At 43.1% G+C, this 21,527-nt stretch overlaps 1 protein-coding gene across 1 annotated transcript; it reads left to right on the forward strand.

Annotated features, from left to right (window-relative positions):
• Positions 1 to 8,585: 8,585 nt before the first annotated feature.
• On the forward strand, positions 8,586 to 9,710 carry BHLHE22 (basic helix-loop-helix family member e22). Its single transcript, XM_047841653.1, has one exon. The coding sequence runs from the start codon at positions 8,586 to 8,588 to the stop codon at positions 9,708 to 9,710; it is 1,125 nt and encodes a 374-aa protein (XP_047697609.1).
• Positions 9,711 to 21,527: the final 11,817 nt, after the last annotated feature.

Here is a 21,527-nt window from a genome sequence, read left to right on the forward strand (position 1 = left end):
GATATAATCATTAATTTAACAAATGTTACTAAACTGAAAAGCATGCTTCACACATCTGGAAGCATTATAATAGAAGATTGTGAAGGATAGAAACACAGTCGCTATCTGAGTGAGAATTGACTTTGAGCCAAATCCGCAGCCGTTTCTCTATCCATATACCAGTTAGTTGAGTCAAATCACACTATGGTGACCACTTTGTAACTAACTAGAGACAAATTCATTCAGTTCAAGATAACAGCCAGCACACCACAAGCAGAGCAGTTAGGGATATTCGGGAAAAGGGAAAGAGAGCGGAGATACGGACATTGAAGCCATTGAAGTGAATATAAAGAATCCAACCGCTATGGCTCCTACTCTTGTTGACCCTCCAGCATGGCCCAAGCAGGGAAAGATGCTCTAAAATCTGCCAGCATCTGAATGTTGTGATGGAAAAAGTACACAAAATACAAACCAGTAATGATAATCAAAGGTGACTGAACTGGTTTAAATAGAACAGTTAAAGAAGCATAATAAAGTGTTAACATTAAATTCACATTGCATTTTAATGTTTACAAAATGCTTCCACATGGTTTCATTTGATTAATACCCTGAGACAGTCAGGAAAAGGATGGTTAATAGATCCATATTCCTCCTGAGCCTAAGTAGGATCAAGCAAATTGCCAAAGAGAGGATCTGCTTTTTCTACTATACCTACTCATACCTTTTCAAGCAACTCACAGAGAAGTGCAACCAGGTTTGGACACAGATAAAAATCATAATTCAAAAACTTCTTTTTAAAAGAAAAGCAGACTGTATCTTCATAAGACAAGGACTTTCCACAAACACTGAATATACTAAATGTATTCTTTGGCCTCAAATCTGCATACCTTTTTTCCTTGCCTTTTTCTTCCTTTTTTTTTTTTTTAATACTTGTTCTCAAAAACAACGGGAATACGGGAAGCAACTCAAGGGAGTAAAAATGTTTAGGTACATGGATTACAAAACAATCTTTCTGGGGAAATCTCAAGTTCTCATGCATAAAAGCAATGGAAGCTTTTTAAAAAATTTTTTCAGAAGTTTCTAAGGCCAGGAGGCTCTTAAATCACCTTTTTTTTTTTTTGAAAGAGAGAGAGAGAGAGAGCAAGGGAGGGGCAGAGAGAGAGATTCCCAAGCGGGCTCCTAACTGTTAGCGCAGAGCCCTATGCAGGGCTGGATCCCATGACCCCAGAATCGTAACCTGAGATGAAATCAAGAGTGGGTCGCTCAACTGACTGAGCCACCCAGATGCGCCCTCAAATCACTTTTGGCGTTAACTTTAATGTCTCCATGCCACCCACGTAGTAACATCCATTCTCCACTGGGGCATTGCTCTACCACACACAGACATACAGCCTGGTTAGTCTGCCAACACGATTGTTTGCAAATGATGGCCCCTTTCAGGTAGTCTGAATGAAACATTTCATCAGAAGAATGTTATTTTTATGTTAAGGCACTTTTGTCATGATGCCTTGCAGCTGTTGGCTTCCTTTTTATAATACTTGCTTACCAAGGTGTAAATATAGCACAAATGTGCATGTGCGTATGTGTGTGCGTGTGAGCGTATTTTTCCAAGTGGACAACTCAATCAGTATAGTTTTCAGCCAAACACATTAATAGAAAAGCCCAGTTAATGTCTCTTAAACATAAGTTAAAATGATTATGTACAACAATACTGCATTGCTAGAGTAGATCAAATGACCTCATCAAAGATGTTTGAGAAGGTGTCAAACTTCTCCATTTAAATTTCAAAACTTAACTGTGAAAAGCTCTCTAGCTAACCATCTGTTTATCTAGTTCCTCCTATATATAATCAAATTTCTAACAGGAACTCTTACATTGACAGAGTAAATGAGTCCAAATATTTGGCTTAATAGATTTTCACTTTAATGAATCAAATAAAATTAATCTTTCAACTGAAGTAAAGTTTACATTTGTCTGTTTGATCTACAATATTTTTGAAGGATATTCATAATATTTTGTACACTATCGAAAGCATATCTACTTTTATTTGTATTACAAGCAGCTGGCCTGTGTATATAATCAAAGATGAGAAATGTTTTTAATTAGGATATCATCTCAAAGTTCTACTGGATTTTAACTGTATTTGTAAAAAGGATCAAAGCTTGTGAAAATATACTTCAGAAACACTTTAATTCATAAAAGTGTTAGGTATCCATAATTCTATTATATGGATTAAATTTAGGGAAATGATTGGGCTACAGACAATATTGCAAGCTCAGAAAGCCTAAATAAGACATTCTGAAAGATTATGTGATGAGAAGATTTATTAAATAAAGAAAGCAAAGGGCTACTGAGGAGAATGGGGAAGATTATTTACTAATGTTCATTGGTAAAAATTGATGAATAATTAGGAGAATTAATATTTCAACACACCACCATCTCACATTAGTCTCCTTTCTACCATAAATGCTAAGTATTTCTACCATATATGGAAAGCAAAGGAAGGGAACTATTTTTACTGAAAATACCTACACTTCAAAAAGAAATCTTTTGGTGATTAAAGTATCTAAATAGTACTCAGCACTTGGTTTTCACTAGTTAATTAATTCCTGAGAGCACTGAGGTATTTATAAAGTTACAGTATCTTTTGCATAAAATGACTAATTAAAATCCTGATTTAGAAATTAATCTGTGGATATTTTCTTCCTTAAAATTATGTATATATGATAAGGAATCATACTTTATTACCAATCTTCAGAATAAGAACTATATCTGCACCTATAAAAACTACGTATATGCAAATATGACATGCAAACTTCTATTTACAAATAATTAGCTTCCAGGATTGTTTAAATGATCACAAATTTCCAGCTCACGCCTTGCAATCGTAATCAATTTATCACAGAAATAGTTTTGGAGGCGTAAAATCAAGTGACTCATAGTTGAATATTTCATATTCAGCGTTTAAATATTATTGTCATCCACCTCTTTACTCTCCTCATTGCCAGGAGATGGCGCTGTGGGTTTTAAATCGCGGCGCTAAAATCCCACAGCCAAACTGAACTCTCGGCAGTGTTTCTTAATTGATGGACACAAGGCAAGCCTTAAAATTGTTCACCTTTTTTCGTGCGAACAATTTGTCTTTTAAAAATGCTTTCCAACATTCGATGAAGATAAGGTTCCAGGGAGGAAACAAATAAGTGTATCAGCCCTAAGGGAGTGAAACCGAATGCAGGAATGCAGGAATGCAGCTAACCAAGGAGGGAATGAACCCTTCCAGAAACTTCACTAGTCTTCCTCTATCTCCATCTCCTTCTCTGGGGTCTCTGAAGTGACAGGCAAGCGTGAAGTTTTTCTGCTTGCCTTCCTGCGCCCCTCCCCTTAAGAGTCCCCACAATCGGAAAGCCCTCGCGGAAGCCAAGTGGGCCCTTGGTGGCGAGCTAGGAAACCCACCAGCGCGCCCTTGTGGGTCTCACAGTCGTGCTGAAAAAGCTGTTTCTCCGGGGCCGAGGGTTTCCCTTCTATGTCTGTTCAAACAGTCTTGAGGATGACCCTCTTTTCTTTAAAATAAAGGAAGATCTTCCTGAAAGAACTTTATTTTTAGATCAACAGGTTTCAACTTTTTCCTGGGCGAAGTCCTTGGAATTGCCAAGCGCTTCTGAGCAATTGCAGTGCTGGGGCCCTTGGCGCGCTGCCAGGAATGTTGCAGCTCCGGTAGCCCCAGCACTCTCGCTGCCCTCTTCATTAGCCCCGCCAATCCCAGGACACACGTGGAACCACGGTACGTCTCTGCAAGTGAGCTGTGTAGGAAGCACCTGGCGAAGAGGGTGAGAAAATACTGATGACAGAATGACACAGGAAGGCTTGACTTCAGGCGCTTGATGGGCTTGAGTCTTTCCGCCACCGAATGGATCGTGCTTTCCCAAACGCAGCGAGGTTCGGGACGATGAACCCCAGCGGTACAGGCTTCAAGCTGACCCAAGTGCCACCAGACAGCACTGGGCTGGCGAGGGGCAAATGAGACTTCAAGGTCAGCGCGCCTCTGATTGGCGCTGGGGACACGCCCTGCTTGCGCGCTTTGGACACGGTCCGGGAGGGCTCGGAGACCGCACTCCTGGGGCGGTTTCCCCAGATGGAGCCGCGCTGGGTTCTCCGCGGTTGTGGCCACCTGCGACCCTCCAGGCTGGGCTCCTCCAGGAAGGGGCAACCCGGAGAGGGTTCCCATCACTCTCAGGAAATTTGGTCTTTCAGAACAGCTCCCAAGCGAAAGTTCATGTCATTTTTGGCAAACTTTGCTTTTTCTTTTTAGAATGTTCTCTCTCACACACACACACACAAGACAATTTTCCCTTTCAGAAAACACAGACTGACACCCAAGTCCCAGTGTTGGGGGTCCTCCTAACTTTTTTAATCTAGATAAGTAAACTGTTCAGTAGAGCTATAGAAACAACAAAGAACAACTCCTGGGTTTGCTCTTTCAAAGTACGTTGGATTGTGTTCTGTTCTTACTTTATTTAGGTTCCTATTTCAAATTTCAAGCAAATATTAATAAAGATGACCACTAAGAAATTTAATTATGACCTAAAAAATTAGTTTGAAGTTCAGTGCTGTAATTTCACTGGGGTGCTGGTTGCTGAATATTTTAGAATCCTTTCAAAGCGGTAGGTATGTTCCCTCCTGCTGTAACAAAACTGTATTCATCTTTGCACAACATGTTCCGGCATCTGTACATTTGGTGTTCAACACGCAGCAAAGAAAGCTCCCTGGCCGGATGTGTGTCAGGCTATGAGCCTGGCGGCATCAACCCGGGTAGCACAAAGGGCACCCTGCTGGACGTTGGTGCCTGATGTCCACCCGCCCTTGCGGCCCTCGGAAGGGCTTGATACGCCTCCACCCTGCTGGGGACGGAGGAGACGTCCCCCGTGTTTCTTGTCCCCCAATTGCTTAGGTAACTCACAGTGACCTTCTCTGAAACTGCTGAGTCCGAGTATTTAACTTCCTATGCATCATTCTCAAGGGGTCATCTGTGGGTCAGGAGTTTTCGCCGCGGTCTCATTTCCTACCCTTTCTTCCCGGGCAGCCACTGGAGGTGTTTATTTTGGTTTGTTCACTGCTACCTTCCTAATTTTCTAGTTGCATCGGGAGCCTGGGTCCTTTCTCAGCTTCTTGGCAGAATAAAGTTCAAGCACGGTTATCCAGAGTTCCTGTGGCCAGAGCAGCTGACGCCAGTCCTCCACTGGTAGAAACCAGGCGGTGGGATCCCACTCAAGTGAGGAGAGGGAGTCTAGGCCATGACTGAGGGTGGTGACGATTAAACCAGGTAACGAGACACCAGGCAGATGTGTTTTCATTGCCTTGTAAGATAAATGCAGTGTTAAGTGCCTGACAACTTCCCAGAAGCAATCAGCAAAAGTTTACGAGTGCATAAACCTCAAAGAGCATTCCCCAACGGTTGTTATAAGGCCCACATTCAGAGCTTCTATAAATTCTCCGGCAGTTTCCCAAAGCTAAGTTTCCAGTGACTATTAAGCAACCACCTCCTCCGGGGAGACCGGGGGGATTTTCTTGAACCGTCTAAGAGAGAGGTTTTTGGCTCCTACTAAGTGAAATAAAGTTGCGCAAAAGTTTGTTCCAGAAGTTTGGGTGGCCAGGGAAGAGTAGGGAGGTGGAAGAGGGGAAGGAATGGAGGTGAGGTCTGGGAAGGGCCACGAGGTGCTCTCCTCGGTGCTGAGTTATACAATAGCGCCGATGGACCGGGGTCGGGGTCCGGCGAGGGCCCCAGGTCTAGCTAGGACGGGCGGTGCCTTTGCCACCTTGCGTGGTGCTCCAGCTCGGCCATTTCGGCCCTGCGGGGCATGGCCCTGTGTGGCGGCCAGCAGCCAAACACGAACTCTACCGGACTCGGGCATGGTCGATCCTTCGCCCGTCTAGTGCCCACAGAGGGGCCATCAGGAACGCAGGCGTAGCGCAAACAGTGCGGGCCCACAAGATGGGCAGGCTGGATGGAGAACCACGTCAGACATCCGGGGACTTGTCGCCACTCCGGCCAGAGACGCGACGGTGCCAGTCTCAGTCCTTCGGTAAGTGGCCAGAGGACTTTGGGGAGTTACTGTCACGCACACACCAGGCTCACCTATGTTTACAGAGAACCTTTGTTTATGATCCCAGTGAAAACAAAGCTGCTAATTGAGAAGCAGCACCAGGAGCGTGTCTTCAGCTTCCTAAAGGGAGAGGTTAACAGCTGCAAGCGCCGGGGGAGGGAAAGTGGGAGGGAAGCGGGGAGCGAGAGGCCGCCCTGCACGTAAACGTGCTCTTAAGCCCCCAGCGAGACACGTGGGCCGGCTCAAGCCTTCCAGAACCCCCGGCCTGGGTCCTCGGCTGGATAGCTTCCCACAGCCCGATAGCATTTTCTCAGTCTTCGGATTCCAGTAAATCCGAAGGCGCGAAAGTAACCGACGACAGCGTAGTAGTTCTATCCCCTTGAGACTGACTCTCAGGCAATTATTTTGGAAAGATGCCGCCGAGCCCCTTTTCATTCTTTCCAGGTGAAAATGCAGACGCCTCGGTGTCGTCCTCACCCCTCCTTTATGAAATAAGGCGCCCAACTGTTCTGATATTACCATTCAAAAACAGGTTCTGTGGCGAACCTCATTTGTGAATCTATTACAGAGATTAATAGATTATTTCTCCTTTTTCAACTAATTCTCAGTGGGGAAATTTAACCATATGGTAAGGAGAGAATTAGAATTTCATCACATTAGAGCAAAATGTAATGAAAAGAGTCCAACACCTGGGGCCAACTCTGAAAGCCACAATTAAAAGGTTTTTAATGAAACCAGAGAAACCAAAAATTTCATAGGCTTCAGTAATTCTGCCACATAAGAAAGATTTATTGGAGGCGTTGGGAAATATTGTTTTTACTTATGTCATAAGGATGAAAACCAGCCGCTAAATACCATGTGCTCCCAGATCGAACTCAGGAGCTAGAGGACCGCGTGTACCATTTCCCATCCGGAAAGGAGCACTCGTTTTCACAGCTCTCCCTTCCCAGCCCTCCAAGAACAACCGAGGCACATCCAGATGTCCCTGGATGGCTTCCTGGCTGTCGGTTATGTCTTCGGGTAAATAAACACGCTCAAGTGCCCCACTTGGTGTGTGAGAGGATTTGACTCCTGGTGGAGTTGACTATTCTGAAACAACTGGGTTTTAATCTTGAGGAAAGTTTGAGAAACCAGTTTTCTCCCGCGTAGGAAATCATATGCTTCGTGATCACCATCACTGTCACAGTCATTTGGAGACCGCTGAAAAAGCACCCCTTCCTTCTTTCTTTTCTTCCTTTTTTTTTTTTAATCTAATGGGCTGCATAATCAAGTTGTTCTCCATTTTCTTTTTTTTTCCTTTTCTCTTTTTTCTTTTCTTTTTTTTCTTTTCTTTTCTTTTTCTTTTTCTTTTCTTTTCTTTTTTTTTTTTTTTGTCATCCGGATAGGAAATGGGCAATGGGCGTGCGGGGTGGAAACAAGGCAGTGTGTTCCAGGGGTACGACTGCTTTGCTCCCTTACTAGCTGAGAATCTTGGGTGAATTTTCGGCAAGCCAGCGGGACACTACTTCGCCCCCTCCCCCCGGAAAGTCCCGTCACCAAATCCAGATCATTCCACGAACAGGGGTGGAGTATAATTCTCTCCCGGAAGGGTAATTTAGCACAAGATGAGACAGCAGTGGCGAGGGAAGGGCAGTGGGGGTGGGGTGCGGCGGATGGGGGCGTTTGCTCTCCCCGGGACTCCCAGGCTTTGCCGCCGAGCCACAATTTGCTGAAGGAGCAAAGAACATCCTCGGCTCTAAGTAGGGCTTTTAGTGTGCTCATTGATGAGTGAAAGTCGCCACACATGTCAAGCTAAAGGCAGTTGTTGGGTTACTAACAGGACCCAGCGCCTTGCAAACATATGCGCTAAGCTGTGTATACAGATGGCACGCAGAATAATGGAGCAGGCGCCTTTTATAAAGCTCTAGCTGCTGCCTGTCTTCAGACCTGGGAAATGAAACTATTCAGACTCGCGGCCAGATAGCGCCTGCGATTGTTTGTTACCGTTTTAATCCTATTAATTAAAACGTTAACCTGATTGGGTAGAAAGCGCTGTCCCAACAGGCGAGTCTTCTTCATAATAACCTACTCAGAGATAATGATGTAAAAGACTCCCCCGTCTGTGGCGGCGGCTGGTTGATGGGTCCGGAAATCTCTTGAAGGTGAATCCAAGCAAGATAAACGGTGCGGAGAGGCGGCGCGGGGCTGGGCTCAGAGCGGCGGCGGCAGCGGCGGCGGCTCCACTCCCTCCGCGCCCACCCTCCCACCATGCGGGGCCGCGGCCCATGGTGAGCCCCAGCAGCCAGCACCATCGGCTGGAGACGAAGAAGAAGAAGAAGAGGAGGCGGAGAGCGCGGGGGAAGGCGAAAAAGAAAAAGAAGGGGAGAGGGCTGCCAGCAGCACCGGGACCGACGCGCGCACCAGCCCAGGAGCCCGGCTCGGGCGCGTCTGCGGCGCCGCCTGACTCCCCAGCCGAGGCGGCGGCGGCCGGCGCGGCGGGCCGGGGCTGTGCGCCGGCGCCGGACCATGGAGCGCGGGCTGCACCTCGGCGCAGCCGCCTCGGGCGAAGACGACCTCTTTCTGCACAAGAGCCTGAGCGCCTCCACCGCAAAGCGCTTGGAGGCGGCTTTCCGCTCCACGCCCCCGGGCATGGACCTGTCCCTGGCGCCGCCGCCCCGGGAGCGCCCGGCGTCGTCCTCCTCCTCGCCCCTGGGCTGCTTCGAGCCGGCTGACCCCGAGGGGGCAGGGCTGCTGCTGCCACCGCCTGGGGGAGGCGGCGGCGGCGCGGGAGGCGGCGGCGGCGGCGGCGGCGGGGTGGGCGTCCCCGGGCTGCTCGTGGGCTCTGCCGGCGTTGGGGGCGACCCTAGCCTGAGCAGTCTGCCGGCCGGGGCCGCCCTGTGCCTCAAATACGGCGAGAGTGCGAGCCGCGGCTCGGTGGCCGAGAGCAGCGGCGGCGAGCAGAGCCCCGACGACGACAGCGACGGCCGCTGCGAGCTGGTGCTGCGGGCCGGAGGCGCCGACCCGCGGGCCTCCCCGGGCGCGGGAGGCGGCGGCGCCAAGGCGGCCGAGGGCTGCTCCAACGCCCACCTCCACGGCGGCGCCAGCGCCCCCTCGGGGGGCCCCGGCGGCGGCGGCGGCGGCAGCGGCGGGGGTAGCAGCGGCGGCGGCGGCGGCAGCGGCGGCAGCGGCGGCGGCAGCAGCAGCAGCAAGAAATCCAAAGAGCAAAAGGCGCTGCGGCTCAACATCAACGCCCGGGAGCGCCGGCGGATGCACGACCTGAACGACGCGCTGGACGAGCTGCGCGCGGTCATCCCCTACGCGCACAGCCCCTCGGTGCGGAAGCTCTCCAAGATCGCCACGCTGCTGCTCGCCAAGAACTACATCCTCATGCAGGCGCAGGCCCTGGAGGAGATGCGGCGCCTCGTCGCCTACCTCAACCAGGGCCAGGCCATCTCGGCCGCCTCGCTGCCCAGCTCCGCGGCGGCGGCGGCGGCTGCCGCTGCCCTGCACCCGGCGCTCGGCGCCTACGAGCAGGCTGCCGGCTACCCGTTCAGCGCCGGGTTGCCCCCGGCCGCCTCCTGTCCGGAGAAGTGCGCCCTGTTTAACAGCGTCTCCTCCAGCCTCTGCAAACAGTGCACGGAGAAGCCTTAAACACACCCCCGGAAAACACTAGACCGACCCCAAAGCTAGAGGAAAGTGAAAAGCTGCCCCCCACCCCTTTTACTTTGGTCCTCTCGTAGTTGTGAAACACTTGCAAACAAAACAGAGGCGAAAACTGAGAAGTATCAGAGACAAACAGGACTTTTAGCCTCGACATCCCCAGAATCTCGGTCTTTGGGGTGGGGAGGGAGGGAGGAGGGAGGTGGAGTTGGGATGAAGTATGGATGTTTGTTTTTTTTTTCTCAGAAAAGTGGCAACTTTGGTGGCAGCCTAGACCGCAAGGAAGCTTAAAATATAAGTTGGGAAGTAGTCGCTTGGTTATTAAGCGTGGAGAGTATTTATTAAATGGCAAAATACTAATCCTACTAATAATTGTGAATTTGGCTAGTGCTGAGGGGCAGAGGAGGAGTCCGGGGTTGGGTGGCTTGTGGGATGAATATTCATTCAGACAAATCAGAAAGGGCACTTGAAAATAAATTTTGATTCTGAGCCAGGAGAAAAACTTGAAATGTAGACTTATTTAAGTGGGGGAAGAAAACCAGAAAGAGACACATTGCTATGAAAGACTTGTATTTTTTATTGTCTCTGAACTTTAATCCTGTGAAAATGCTCAAAAGTTTTGGCAAGAGTGATATAAAAAAAAAAAAAACTGACTGTGGCTGAAAGAATTGCATTTAAAAATATTTATGTGCACCTTGTTACTTTTCACTCTGCAATGATGTATTAACAATTCATGGTATTTATTTGTTATTCTTCAGTGACCCTTCCACATCAACAATATTTATAATGTGTTAAGGTCATGGGTCTTTTGTGCAGATTTTTTTTTAATGCCTCTAAAATTCTGTTTTATAGATTAACTTATACTGTGTGCCAAGTGTTTAAAAGGTTTATTTGCCAACAAGTATGAAGAGACATATTGATGTATCTGAGCTGCTTAGGTTTATCAAAGGTCACCTGGATATTTTCAGTTGCATCATCCCTGTATTTAAATTGAGCTTTAATAAATTGCTTCAGTCCAAAAATTACAGGAAGGTGTATTCTTAATTGATGAATGAATTGATCTCTTTTTTTGAAAGGGGACTCCTTTGCATTCTAAAAGGGAAGGACATCACAGCAATAGATCCTATAAGTAAGAACATGCTAAGCAAATATTTTTCCAGGCTGTGCTGTGCATTTTTAAAAGGTCTAATTTAATTGCTTTTAATATATATGTACATATATAAGTTATTTTAACTGTGGAGAATTATTTAAGTTAAAAGACTGGTTTGATTTGCCTATGGTGTGAAATCCTTTGTTATTTTTCTAAAAAAAAATAAAATTTAAAAAGAAATAAAATAAAACTAAGGAAGAGCAAGAAGCTATTTACCCAAAGTGAGCTTTCAGTTTTAGTTTGCATGGCTGTTTGCCTGCCTTTCTATCCTATGAAAATCAAGAAAACCTTTTTTAAAAATGGAGTCCTGCTATTTTCCACTCCTTGCAGATAATACAAATTCAGCTTGTCAGGTTGGACGGCGAGTTGGGAGCTTTGATGGATTTACTGGTGGGTTTTGGATGTGTAAAGAATGATATATATATCAAATAGGTCAATCAGACTATGACAGCTATGTACGACCATTTGTATGTGTATCTATGTCAGAAAGAATCTTTATTAAAATATTTTGATCAAACATTTTATTATGCTGTGCTTTGTGGAAGGAGCAGTCCCCTCTCTTCTGTGTTACTTTGCTTGAAAGGTAACAAAAAAGAAAGGAGTTTCAGAGAAGGTGGAACTAGGGTTTGGGCAGGGATACCCACTTAGGAGTAGCCCCACTTCACTTGTTTACTTGTCTGTAGGATGATGGCTGGGCCTGGTCATGGGAGGAGAGAGCAGTGGGGTCACTGGTGAGACCCAGAGGAGATCCAGAGTTCCTATCTGCTGGCATGAACTTTGAAGGCCATGCTGCCTCTGGAACTCTTCCCACTTGTATGGCACTGTTAACCATGCCAGGGCCCATCAAAGAGGGTAAAGTTTCTTAAAGAATTTAATCAAAATTTCTATCTCCAACTGCCTGAAAGCCCAGGAAAAGAGATGGGTTTGGATTCTCTGAGAATGGATTTTGTTGTGGCTTTCCACTTTTTTCTCTTTTGTAACAGGAAAATCAACCAGGCTTAATTATAAGTGTAAACAATGCCCATAGAGATTTTCAAAACTTACTAGTGTGGCTTGTTAATGAGATTTTTAGGGACTATATTGGGATCGGGTTGAGAATTGATTCTTTTAAAGAATGTCTCTGTAGGCTTGTATTTGGATCTTAATAATGTCCTCAAATGTAGAAGGCTTGATTTTTGCTGTGGTGGAGGTTATGGAGATGGTGGTGGTGGTGATGGGTTGTTAGAGTGTTTCCTCTGTAGGCAGTAGGCTACATGCATTTTTGTCTGCATAGCCTCTGCTCATAATGATATCCCTAAATGACATCAAACTTAGTGGGGGGTGAGGGAGGATATTTTCTGCTCCACTTGCCATCAAAAAAGATTAATCAGAACCTGTAACTTTTCAGAAAACATAACAGCAAAAGGCCTTGAAGCTGGAGCCCTCCCAGTCAGAGAGTGGGGGTAGAGGGAGGGAACAGACCAGGGCAGCCCCCAGGCAGGAAGAGACCGTCTCTCAGCATTTACCAGACAAAGCCTGGGTGCGTCTAATTATGATTATTAAAACAATTTCCATGACGATGTCTAATATTATGTTAATTTGAAAACAACTGTGTATGAAAACTGTCGACTATAATACCTAAATTCATTTAATGAAACACATCGTTAAGGCAATTAAACCTCCTGGATGTGATTAAGAAACATAATTACGACACTGTTCTGCGCCATAATTGGGTGTCTTTAATCAAGGGGTAAAGTGATCAGCAACACAGCCATTAGTTTGTATTGTTCTGGCCCTGCTGTCCATCATTCTGATTAGGAATTAACCACAGCCACCATCAGTAGGTTTTTTTTCTTTTTGCATATTAACATTATAGGACATACATTTGCTGCAAGATTTACTGCTTGATATTTCTCATTATTAAGAAGGCCTCCTTGAAATACTCTGTCACCTCTGTGTTGTTTAGCTATTATTAGAAATTGTACAAATAACAAATCTTGAACTTCAGGAGAAAAAGAAATGCTCATACTTCTTTTATTCTTTGATCATTCATTCAATCTCCAGTCTTACTCTTGGAAGAGACTTGAAACGGATGGGGAAAGGAGAGGATGTTGAGGATAAGTTGAAATGTCAGACGAATATGTACAGTTATTAAAAATGGAGAGGTTAATAATATTTATTTTCAGGTTGGTAATTACAGACAAATCAATTCTCTTTCCAAATCCAGGAGTTGGCCAGCGTTTGGTTCTAGGAGTAAAGGTAGGACACCTGAAAGGACCAGGAGAGGGGTTTCCCGTGATTTCTTAGGTGGCTCTCCAGATGGCCTGAAACTTTTCAGTTTCTTCAGCAGCAACTTTCAAAGAAGGAAACTGATTGCCGGAGGAGCAATTCTTCTCCATCCCGGCAACCAGCACACCGCCCCCCCCCCCCCGCCCCCCGCCCCCGGGGGCTGCTTCCTTTCTGAGGTTTGAGTCCTGAATTGCGCGGCCCAGCCTGGAAAGTTGGCCCACACGCTTGTGGGCCGCAGATGTATTTCCAGTATGTACCATCCACGTCGGGACCGAGTGGCTGAGCACCAGGGGCATCAGTGTGGTCTTGGGGAAGTGTTCTCTGGCCGGAGCAGACAGGCTGGCCCCTGAGGCTGTGGCTCACCAGACGGCCAGAGCACCTCGCCCGCCTCTGAGCCTGCTACACCGGAACCGCGCCTTAGGTAGGGCGCTTCTTCAGAGAAACCCCGCAGGATGGATCCTGCTACTTGTTTGTTAGAGCACAGACAGTAGGCAAATGAGGTTGAGCGAGGACCCTGGGTCCCACTTTCTATTCCACCGGTTTCCTTCTCTAATTTCTAATTTCAATTGTCTTCTCTAAATTCTAATTCCTACTTAATCTCATCTCCAGCTTGACACTAGGCACCTACAGAAGCGTCGGGGTTATTCGTGGACTCCTACAGGACCAGCAAATGATCATCTTGGAAGAGCTTGCTAGTACCCCTCCTTCCCCTCCCCGTCTTGTGTGTGAGTGTGTGTGAGTGTGTGTGCGTGTGCGCGCGCGCGCATTCTGTGCTGCCTTCTCCACTCTCCGCAGCTGGGCATCCCCCCAAGATCCTGTGTTGAGCTTAAATTCTACTCCCTCCTATCCCACCCACCACCCATCCTTACTGTCTACAGCTCACCCAGGAGAGCCCAGGATCACAGGTTTCCCTTCTCCACGAACTCTGGGACCCGGACGCTGGAACCGAACCTTTCCACGCGCCCTAGACCCTGAGATTGCCCCAGCATGAGTGGCATTGACTTTCCAATATAATGACTTATGAAAGATATAATCATGTGTTAAATTGAATCCTCCGTTTAACTGTTAATGGTGTGCTCTGGGCACATTTACGTATTAGATGCTATGGTAACTAATTACCACTAGGAAAAAGGATAATACACTTCCCAGACTTTGAAAAATAATGATGAGAGTTCACTTCCCGGCTCGCAGCACACTGTGGCGGCTCTGCCGCGTGGAGCGACAGAGCGAGAGGAGACCCGAAAGTGTGCTCATAGAAGGCAGGAGGTAATGAATCCTGGTCAGGCGAGGCTCCTTAGCAAAACCTTTAATGAAACTGTGATTCAGTTGGGCAAGTGGTGGTAGGGGGAGGTTACCAAGTGCACAACAGTGCCTCCAAACAAAATTAAATTGCTCAACGTAAACATCGGAAACATAAATAAGTTTTCTCTTAATTAAAATGCAGGTCCGATTAAATTATCCTCGTGCCAAGCAACTTTACATCAATTAACAGTTTTTTTGTGTGTGTGGGCAAAATAAATGAGCCCCGCTCCTGCGCGCTCCGCGTTGGCACTTATAACTCGGATGCTCCCGGCTTTGCCAATGTGGTGCAGGTTGATTTCAATTTGGCCTTTTAAATCAGACATTGGGCACGGTAGATGGAAGGAGAGCGGGGGGAAAAAACAGGAGACAATAACTTAAGTTTAAGAGCAAAAACAACTCTCAGGGTAAGAGCCCTTTTCTTCCTGATGGATCTCTGGCTCTTCTGATGTGTGGTTACTGGAACCAGGATACTGTAGGTTGTGCTGCATAACCAGGTGTCTGTTTCACCCCAAGCCAGGGCAAATGTTTGTACTGGGGACCCTGGAGGGCAGAAGAAGGGGGGGAGGGGGGAGAGTCAGTTTTCCAGGCAGCCCAAGGTTGTAGACCGAAAGTCCACAACACACGTGCCCACCGCGCCGCTCTGCTCGCGCTGCGCCCTAGGAGGGACTCTATGTCCGCAGCCGCAGGGCACCCCTTCTCCCAGTGTCCCCCTTGGACTGAGTGCCCAGCCCCTCCCGATCCCGCAAAAACAACCAACCAGCCTCCAAGTTTCTTGGCACAAAAAGCGAAGTTCAGGGTTCTGCCTCAAACTCTTTTTTTCAGAGTTGGCACTTGTATCCAGTTGTCCCCTGTGCCCCCTGGCAGGTGGGTTCACGGGCAGATCCCAGGCTTCTCAGGAACACCCCACAGCCTTGCTAACCCCAGGAATTCTGTGGAAGCGCCCCAGTTTTAAACCTCAAAGAGCTCTTTGCTCCCTAGCAAGGCAGGGGAAACTCTTTGCTCGCTTTTTCTGAGGTTTAATTTGGGTTAAATTCTACCACTTTTTACTCTTCTTAACAGGATCCAGGAGATTTCTGGATAATTACAAAATTATCAGGCACCCCTGAATGCGTGTGGATGTGTATGTGTGTGACTTTTCTTTCTTTCCTTCCCCTATGTTCTCTAATTCGAGCAATATAGAAATACAGATTAGAAACTTTAAGAGAAATGACTGGGCTGGGAAGGCTAGATTGCAAAGGGAAAGAGGATTTTGCAGTTTCCAACCCCCGCCCCAACCATATATAATAAAATAGACAAGCCTATCTTACAAGTAAGTCACCAGGATGCTTCGATAGGGAGTTGCCTTTAATTATGCACCCTGTGATATCATTCTCCTTTCCGGCTTGAGAAAGAGTTAATTCTTTCCCAAAGACCATAGTTGCCCTTGTCTTCTCAACCTGATTCAGAGATGCAATAAAATATGAAGCAAATTTATGATCTGTTTCAAGCATTTTATTGCTGTATTTTTAAATTCATATATGCACATATAAGAACTATGATCTGTGAATAATTTGAAATGCTATAGTAGAATGATACATTTTAGATAAAACATAACCATATCTTTATATAATTGTCTCAGATTAAAATAAAAAAGAAAAATAGATTTCTAATGTGGACCAAACTGAAAAACTAATGACAGCCATAAACTGCTAACCAACCATAAATTAACATCTTCATCAAATGCTAAAATGGTATCAGTGGTTATATAAAGCAATTATTATTTCTCCTTATAAGTTTTAGAATAAAGTTCAGGGATATTTAAAGGATCCATTATTTACAAATGCTTCACAATCTTAAAGATTTCACATTTTATTAGGAGGATGGTTGCAACTCAAATCTGCTGTGTTAATAGAGATGTTTAGAGATGAGAATTTAGATTTAAACATAAAAATGCTTCATGGCCTAAGCTCATTTTATGCATTTATTCTGCTCTGGCAATTACTGAAGAACTTGGTATAAGGATTTCTTTGTTAAATATCCTCACCTACTCTTTGAGAAGAGAAGACAAATAATACCTTATTATAATGGGAGACACCTGGATTATATACCTAACTGGTTAAGACATTAAATCATGCACTGTCTGTTCAAGTAAGGACAGCTACCTTTGCCATGTACAGTTTCTCTGCAGAGCTATGGTCAGAATCCTGGTATCAGGCTGAGCCATGAGACGTCCACGAAAGGAAATGATTTTCCAAACCAGGCCTCCACAGAAACATACAGCGCCTGGAGAGGGAAAGGAAATCTATCTATTGAATGTTCCACATATCAGGAAGCAGGGTCAGGGAGTAACTTACTTTAATTTTCTTTTGGAGAAGCATCAGGCATATAGATCTTTGAAGTGTACATTTTTTAAGAAAGCGAAATTAAGTAAAATCTAGAATTATTGAAGTAAGATCTTTTTAAAATTTAGAAAAAAATGGTGTTTTATGAAAACCATTCTTAATTGGACAATAGAGGATCTGTTCACAATACATACTCAAATTCTCTCTGCCACTCTGTTATTTATAGCAGGTTGTCCTAGAGGGTAGTTATTATGGATAAACATCTCCAAAGTTCAAGCATTAACTAAGGTCTCCAACTGGCTAAGTGTTGGGACCACTCTCTAGTTTAACATTTTGCAAACATTGTTTAGTCTGAGGATTTTCTTCTGTAGAAATGAATACTATTTTACAGATTTTGTGTAAATCTAAAATTAATTCAAAATAAAAACTTAAAAAATGGATACCTAACTTGAAAACACAGAGACAGTACTTTCTGTAGACTTCAAGACTCATTAAAAAAATTCAAAACTGATTTAAAATACTTAAAAAAAAAGTCCATTTAACAAAACAAAGACATTTGTAAAACTTTAAATATACTGGACAGTTCTTAGAAGTTGTGAAATAAAAGTATATTTCATTTAAACACTAAACAGAAAAGATGAAAGAATTTACTAAAAAATCTGGGGTATTTATCAGGTAATAATGACATAAGTTCTTAGAAATAAATGTTATATGGAGTAAATGTTCTCTTGTAAACAAATGAAAATCTTAAATTAACACATGCTTTATATTGAAGAGTGACTCATGGATGAATCATTAGATATTAGTACCTTTACCTATTATTTATTATTAGATTATAGTTCTCTTTACCTCTAGTTTCTTCTATAGGCACCAAATGTTGTAAGGGAAATAAAATGCTTCATGAGTGTATCACTAAACACTTACTTCCTGTATATTTAGCAATATATCCCACTTTTCCTCAAATAATTGACAACAAACTATATCAAACCCAGTTAAAATTATCCAGCATAACCACTGACTATTTTTTCTATCCAGCTATATCCTGAATAGAAAATGTATATTATGATTCACATGGTCATGGCTGCTTCTAGACAGTTAAAAAAATAAAATTTTTATTTACTTGATAAATGGTTTTTATAGTAAAATTCAAACCACAGATAATTATTTCATAGACTGCCCATTTAATGACATAATTTATCTTAATTTTTAAACAATACTGAACTGACTAGTTCAAATACACAGGAACACCTTTAGAGCTAAGGCAAGTTCCTGTAAAAACATTAATGACTCACAGGAGTGTTTCTTAGAGAAGTCAAGTGTCCAGGAAAAAGCTGTACGTATAGTTACTGAAGGAGCCACATTTCATCTTCAACACCATCCCATATTACTTGCTTTATCTACAATTTGGATTTCAGCCTTATGAATAAATAGAACACTGTCCAAGTATTATTCATCTTCATTCATGATCTGTGTTAAGCGACCTGCAGAAGACAAAGACCTTGTCTAATGGGATCTCTTTTCTATTTTTTGTTGTTCTTTTACATCTCTCCACAGAATGACTACAATTATTCAGAGCTAGAGACTAGCAAGGTCAGCCTGGTTAAAATAAACTTATTAAAAAACGTATTAGTCCCTAATATTTCTTGGGTCTGTTTTTATTATTTCCCACATGAACAGCTAAGTTAAAATATATGAAAAATACTCTGAATATAACAATGAATGCACTTTTAGGAAGAGTATCAGAAAATAACAATGTGTGTGTGTGTGTGTGTGTGTGTGTGTGTGTGTGTGTGTGTGTTTGGGGTGGGGGAAGACAAGAATGTGAGGATACTCAGACAGCAAAATTATTTTCCAAATAACTCGCTATTTGCAACCAAATCTTTTGTCACCCAACATGCTCCTAGTAGGGAAATAAGGAGACACAGTAATTCACCTGTGTTTTAAAAGTTAATTTATTGAATTATTGTTGTAAATAAAAGATAATTAAATAGATTTGCAAAGCATTTGCATTTCTAATCTAATGCCTTTTTAAGATTTGCTTCCTCACAAATCCACATATATACCATTTTAAAATCAAAAGATATTAAACGAACAATTCAGAACAACAGTTTTTTTATAACATACAGCACTTCCCTTTGACTAAAAAATATTGTTAAACATAAGCATTGCCAAATTATCTCCTTTTTAAAATTGTGCAGTAGTTTTTTTCACAAATTAAATTCATCTTACTCAAGAAAGTATTATAAACAAAATGAAGGTTTCAGCTAAAAAGTCCAAACATCAATGATCACTGATTTAGATGAACACTATGAAGCAAAGTAAGTAATAATTGCGTTAGAGAAATAGTAGAGAGTTTTATGTGATTACTCATTATAATTTAAAATAATGCTACAGGGAATGTAATCTTGGCTTGCTAACTTTTTCTTAATTGAGTATGTGAATATGAATACCTAATAATGCAGTTCAAGTAAATAATAGTTTGCAATATGGGTGATTTTAATAGGTTAAGAACAGTGCATATTCTAAGGGCATAGAGTTCTTATTTTATCATTATTGACATCATTTTATACTAAGATCAAAACTTAAATAATTTTTGTGCTTTGATCTTTGAAATTGGTTTTAAGGTTCCACTGTTAAATTAGAAGTCATTTACAGGAAGTGTTACCCAAATTATTTTTTTTGTGAGAAAATAAACAGAAGTAATCATGCAGATTTTGAGTATAGAAACTCTTTTACCTTAGACTTGTGACCCCAAACTTAATGATAAAATGGAGAAAATATAATTAAGTGTTCCAGGAAAGCCAGAACAAGGCAGACAGATGTCCCCACATGGGTTGCTTAGCAGTGTGCCTTATTTTAGTAGTAAATAGCTTTTTTTCTTAATATCTGCAGAGCATTAAGTTTTTGCCAACTGAATGCTTCGTTACTGTTAGCCATTGATATATAAAACAATATTATTATTCATTTCCTTTAATTTGAAACTAGGGGAGGGGCTGTAAAAATGAAAAAAAAAGAGTTCTTATGATATATAAAATATAGTTTGTAAAAAGATTCTGGAGCCTCAATGACTGTGTTTGGTTTGCTATTTTTATCATATAATCACAATACCTGATGTATATGTTTTATTGTGCATAATTATGCACATGGTAATTTCTCATTACAGAACACGACTCTGGAATGACTGATGGAAGATTAGTTAGAACTAGTGGTAAATCAGAATTTTAGAACCCTTTTAAAGAGATGAATTTATTACTTCCAACGACACTTATAATAAATTGGTTGTGTGTGTGGTTTCCCCTAATAAATTGTGTGTTCTTGAAGAAGGGTAATCCAGTGCACAGCCTCATGTCTAGAATAGAGGCAATGCTCAATAAATGTTTGATTGAATAATGAACTATATGATGACTAAAAAAATATTCCCTTTAACAAATACATAAGAACAGTTTTTAAAAGGTGCAACCTTGTTAAAGTATCTCCTTTACAACTTTATGTTCGCATATTGCATTACACTTTTCAAAATAAATTCACACGTCTCACTATGTTTAATCCTCATCCTGAACCCTCATTTCAAAAAGGCCTTATTATTTTTATTTTGCAATTAAGGGACTGAAGCAATGAGAAGCAAAATGACTGGTCGATGATAACAAACTAGTCACATTGCAGCTAAAATCCATGTCTTTTAGCTTATTTCTACATGACATTTTTTTTCCTATTCATAAACACTCTTTAATTCCTACATGTAAGCCTGTGACATGATTCTGTTTTGCTTCTACTGCCCATTCCTTTTATATAATATTTTCTCAACCCTTTTGTTTATTCTTACTTTCTATTCTAAATTCCTGGACACACTTTGGAGTTAAGCAGAAATTAGGAGTGAATAATTTCCCGTGCTCTCTCTGCTGTAAGACAGAGTATACTGCGGAGACAAATGGAAGAATATGGTAGCTTCTCCTTCAGGGAATATGGTAGACTAGTTGTCCCCCTAGTACAAAAAGAATGGGCTATGCTTTGTGGCAGGCAGAAGATAAAACCTAGGGCCTAAGTTGGGAGTGTGTGTGAAATCCAAGATTGCTGCACCAAGCCAAAAACTTGCAAAGGGAACATCCTTGGTTGGTGAACTAGAAAGAAACCTCACTCCACAGCAAGACTGACTAGATTTGCCTCTCTCGCTGATGGCTCTGGGAAAAGAAAAAAAAATCCCCAAAGCAGGAAAGTCTCTCCTGTCTATTCCTTATCACAGAACTGCTCTGTAGCTGATTTAGGGTTATAACCCACATTACCCATATATTTCCCATCCCTCATCTCCTCTCAAAGTACTCAAGCTGAAAACTTAAAGTGATCTGAGTTTTTATTAACATCAGTACTCACACAAAAGAAACTCAACTTCTCCCCAGAGGAATGAACCTTAAAACTCAGGTCTTAAAAATTTTCCAGAGATAAAATTCCAAGGAATACGGGCTCAATAAACAAGTCATACTGAGTAAGAGTTAAACTAACAGACACAGAATCAGACCCACAAAATACTAATGATTTAGAAATATCAGAGACATAAAATAGGTTTCTTCATATACTTAAAGAAATGAAAGAGGATATTGACTGTATGACAAAGGAAAAAGACACAGAAAAGGACCAGGCAGATAGGAAGAACAAAATTAATCATTGAACTTAGCAAACTCAGTGGAATCAGAAGAAAACCTGAAAGCTAAGTTGGCAGCCGGCACCTGACTCAAAATCAACCCACAGAAAGGAGAGGATCATAAGGGTCTA

The sequence above is a fragment of the Prionailurus viverrinus genome, chromosome F2, assembly GCF_022837055.1.
Source record: "Prionailurus viverrinus isolate Anna chromosome F2, UM_Priviv_1.0, whole genome shotgun sequence".
NCBI classification, from domain to species: Eukaryota; Metazoa; Chordata; class Mammalia; order Carnivora; family Felidae; genus Prionailurus; species Prionailurus viverrinus.

Coding starts and splice junctions, on each gene's coding strand:
- BHLHE22 (XM_047841653.1), top strand. CDS start 8,586: ATGGAGCGCGGGCTGCACCTCGGCGCAGCCGCCTCGGGCGAAGACGAC.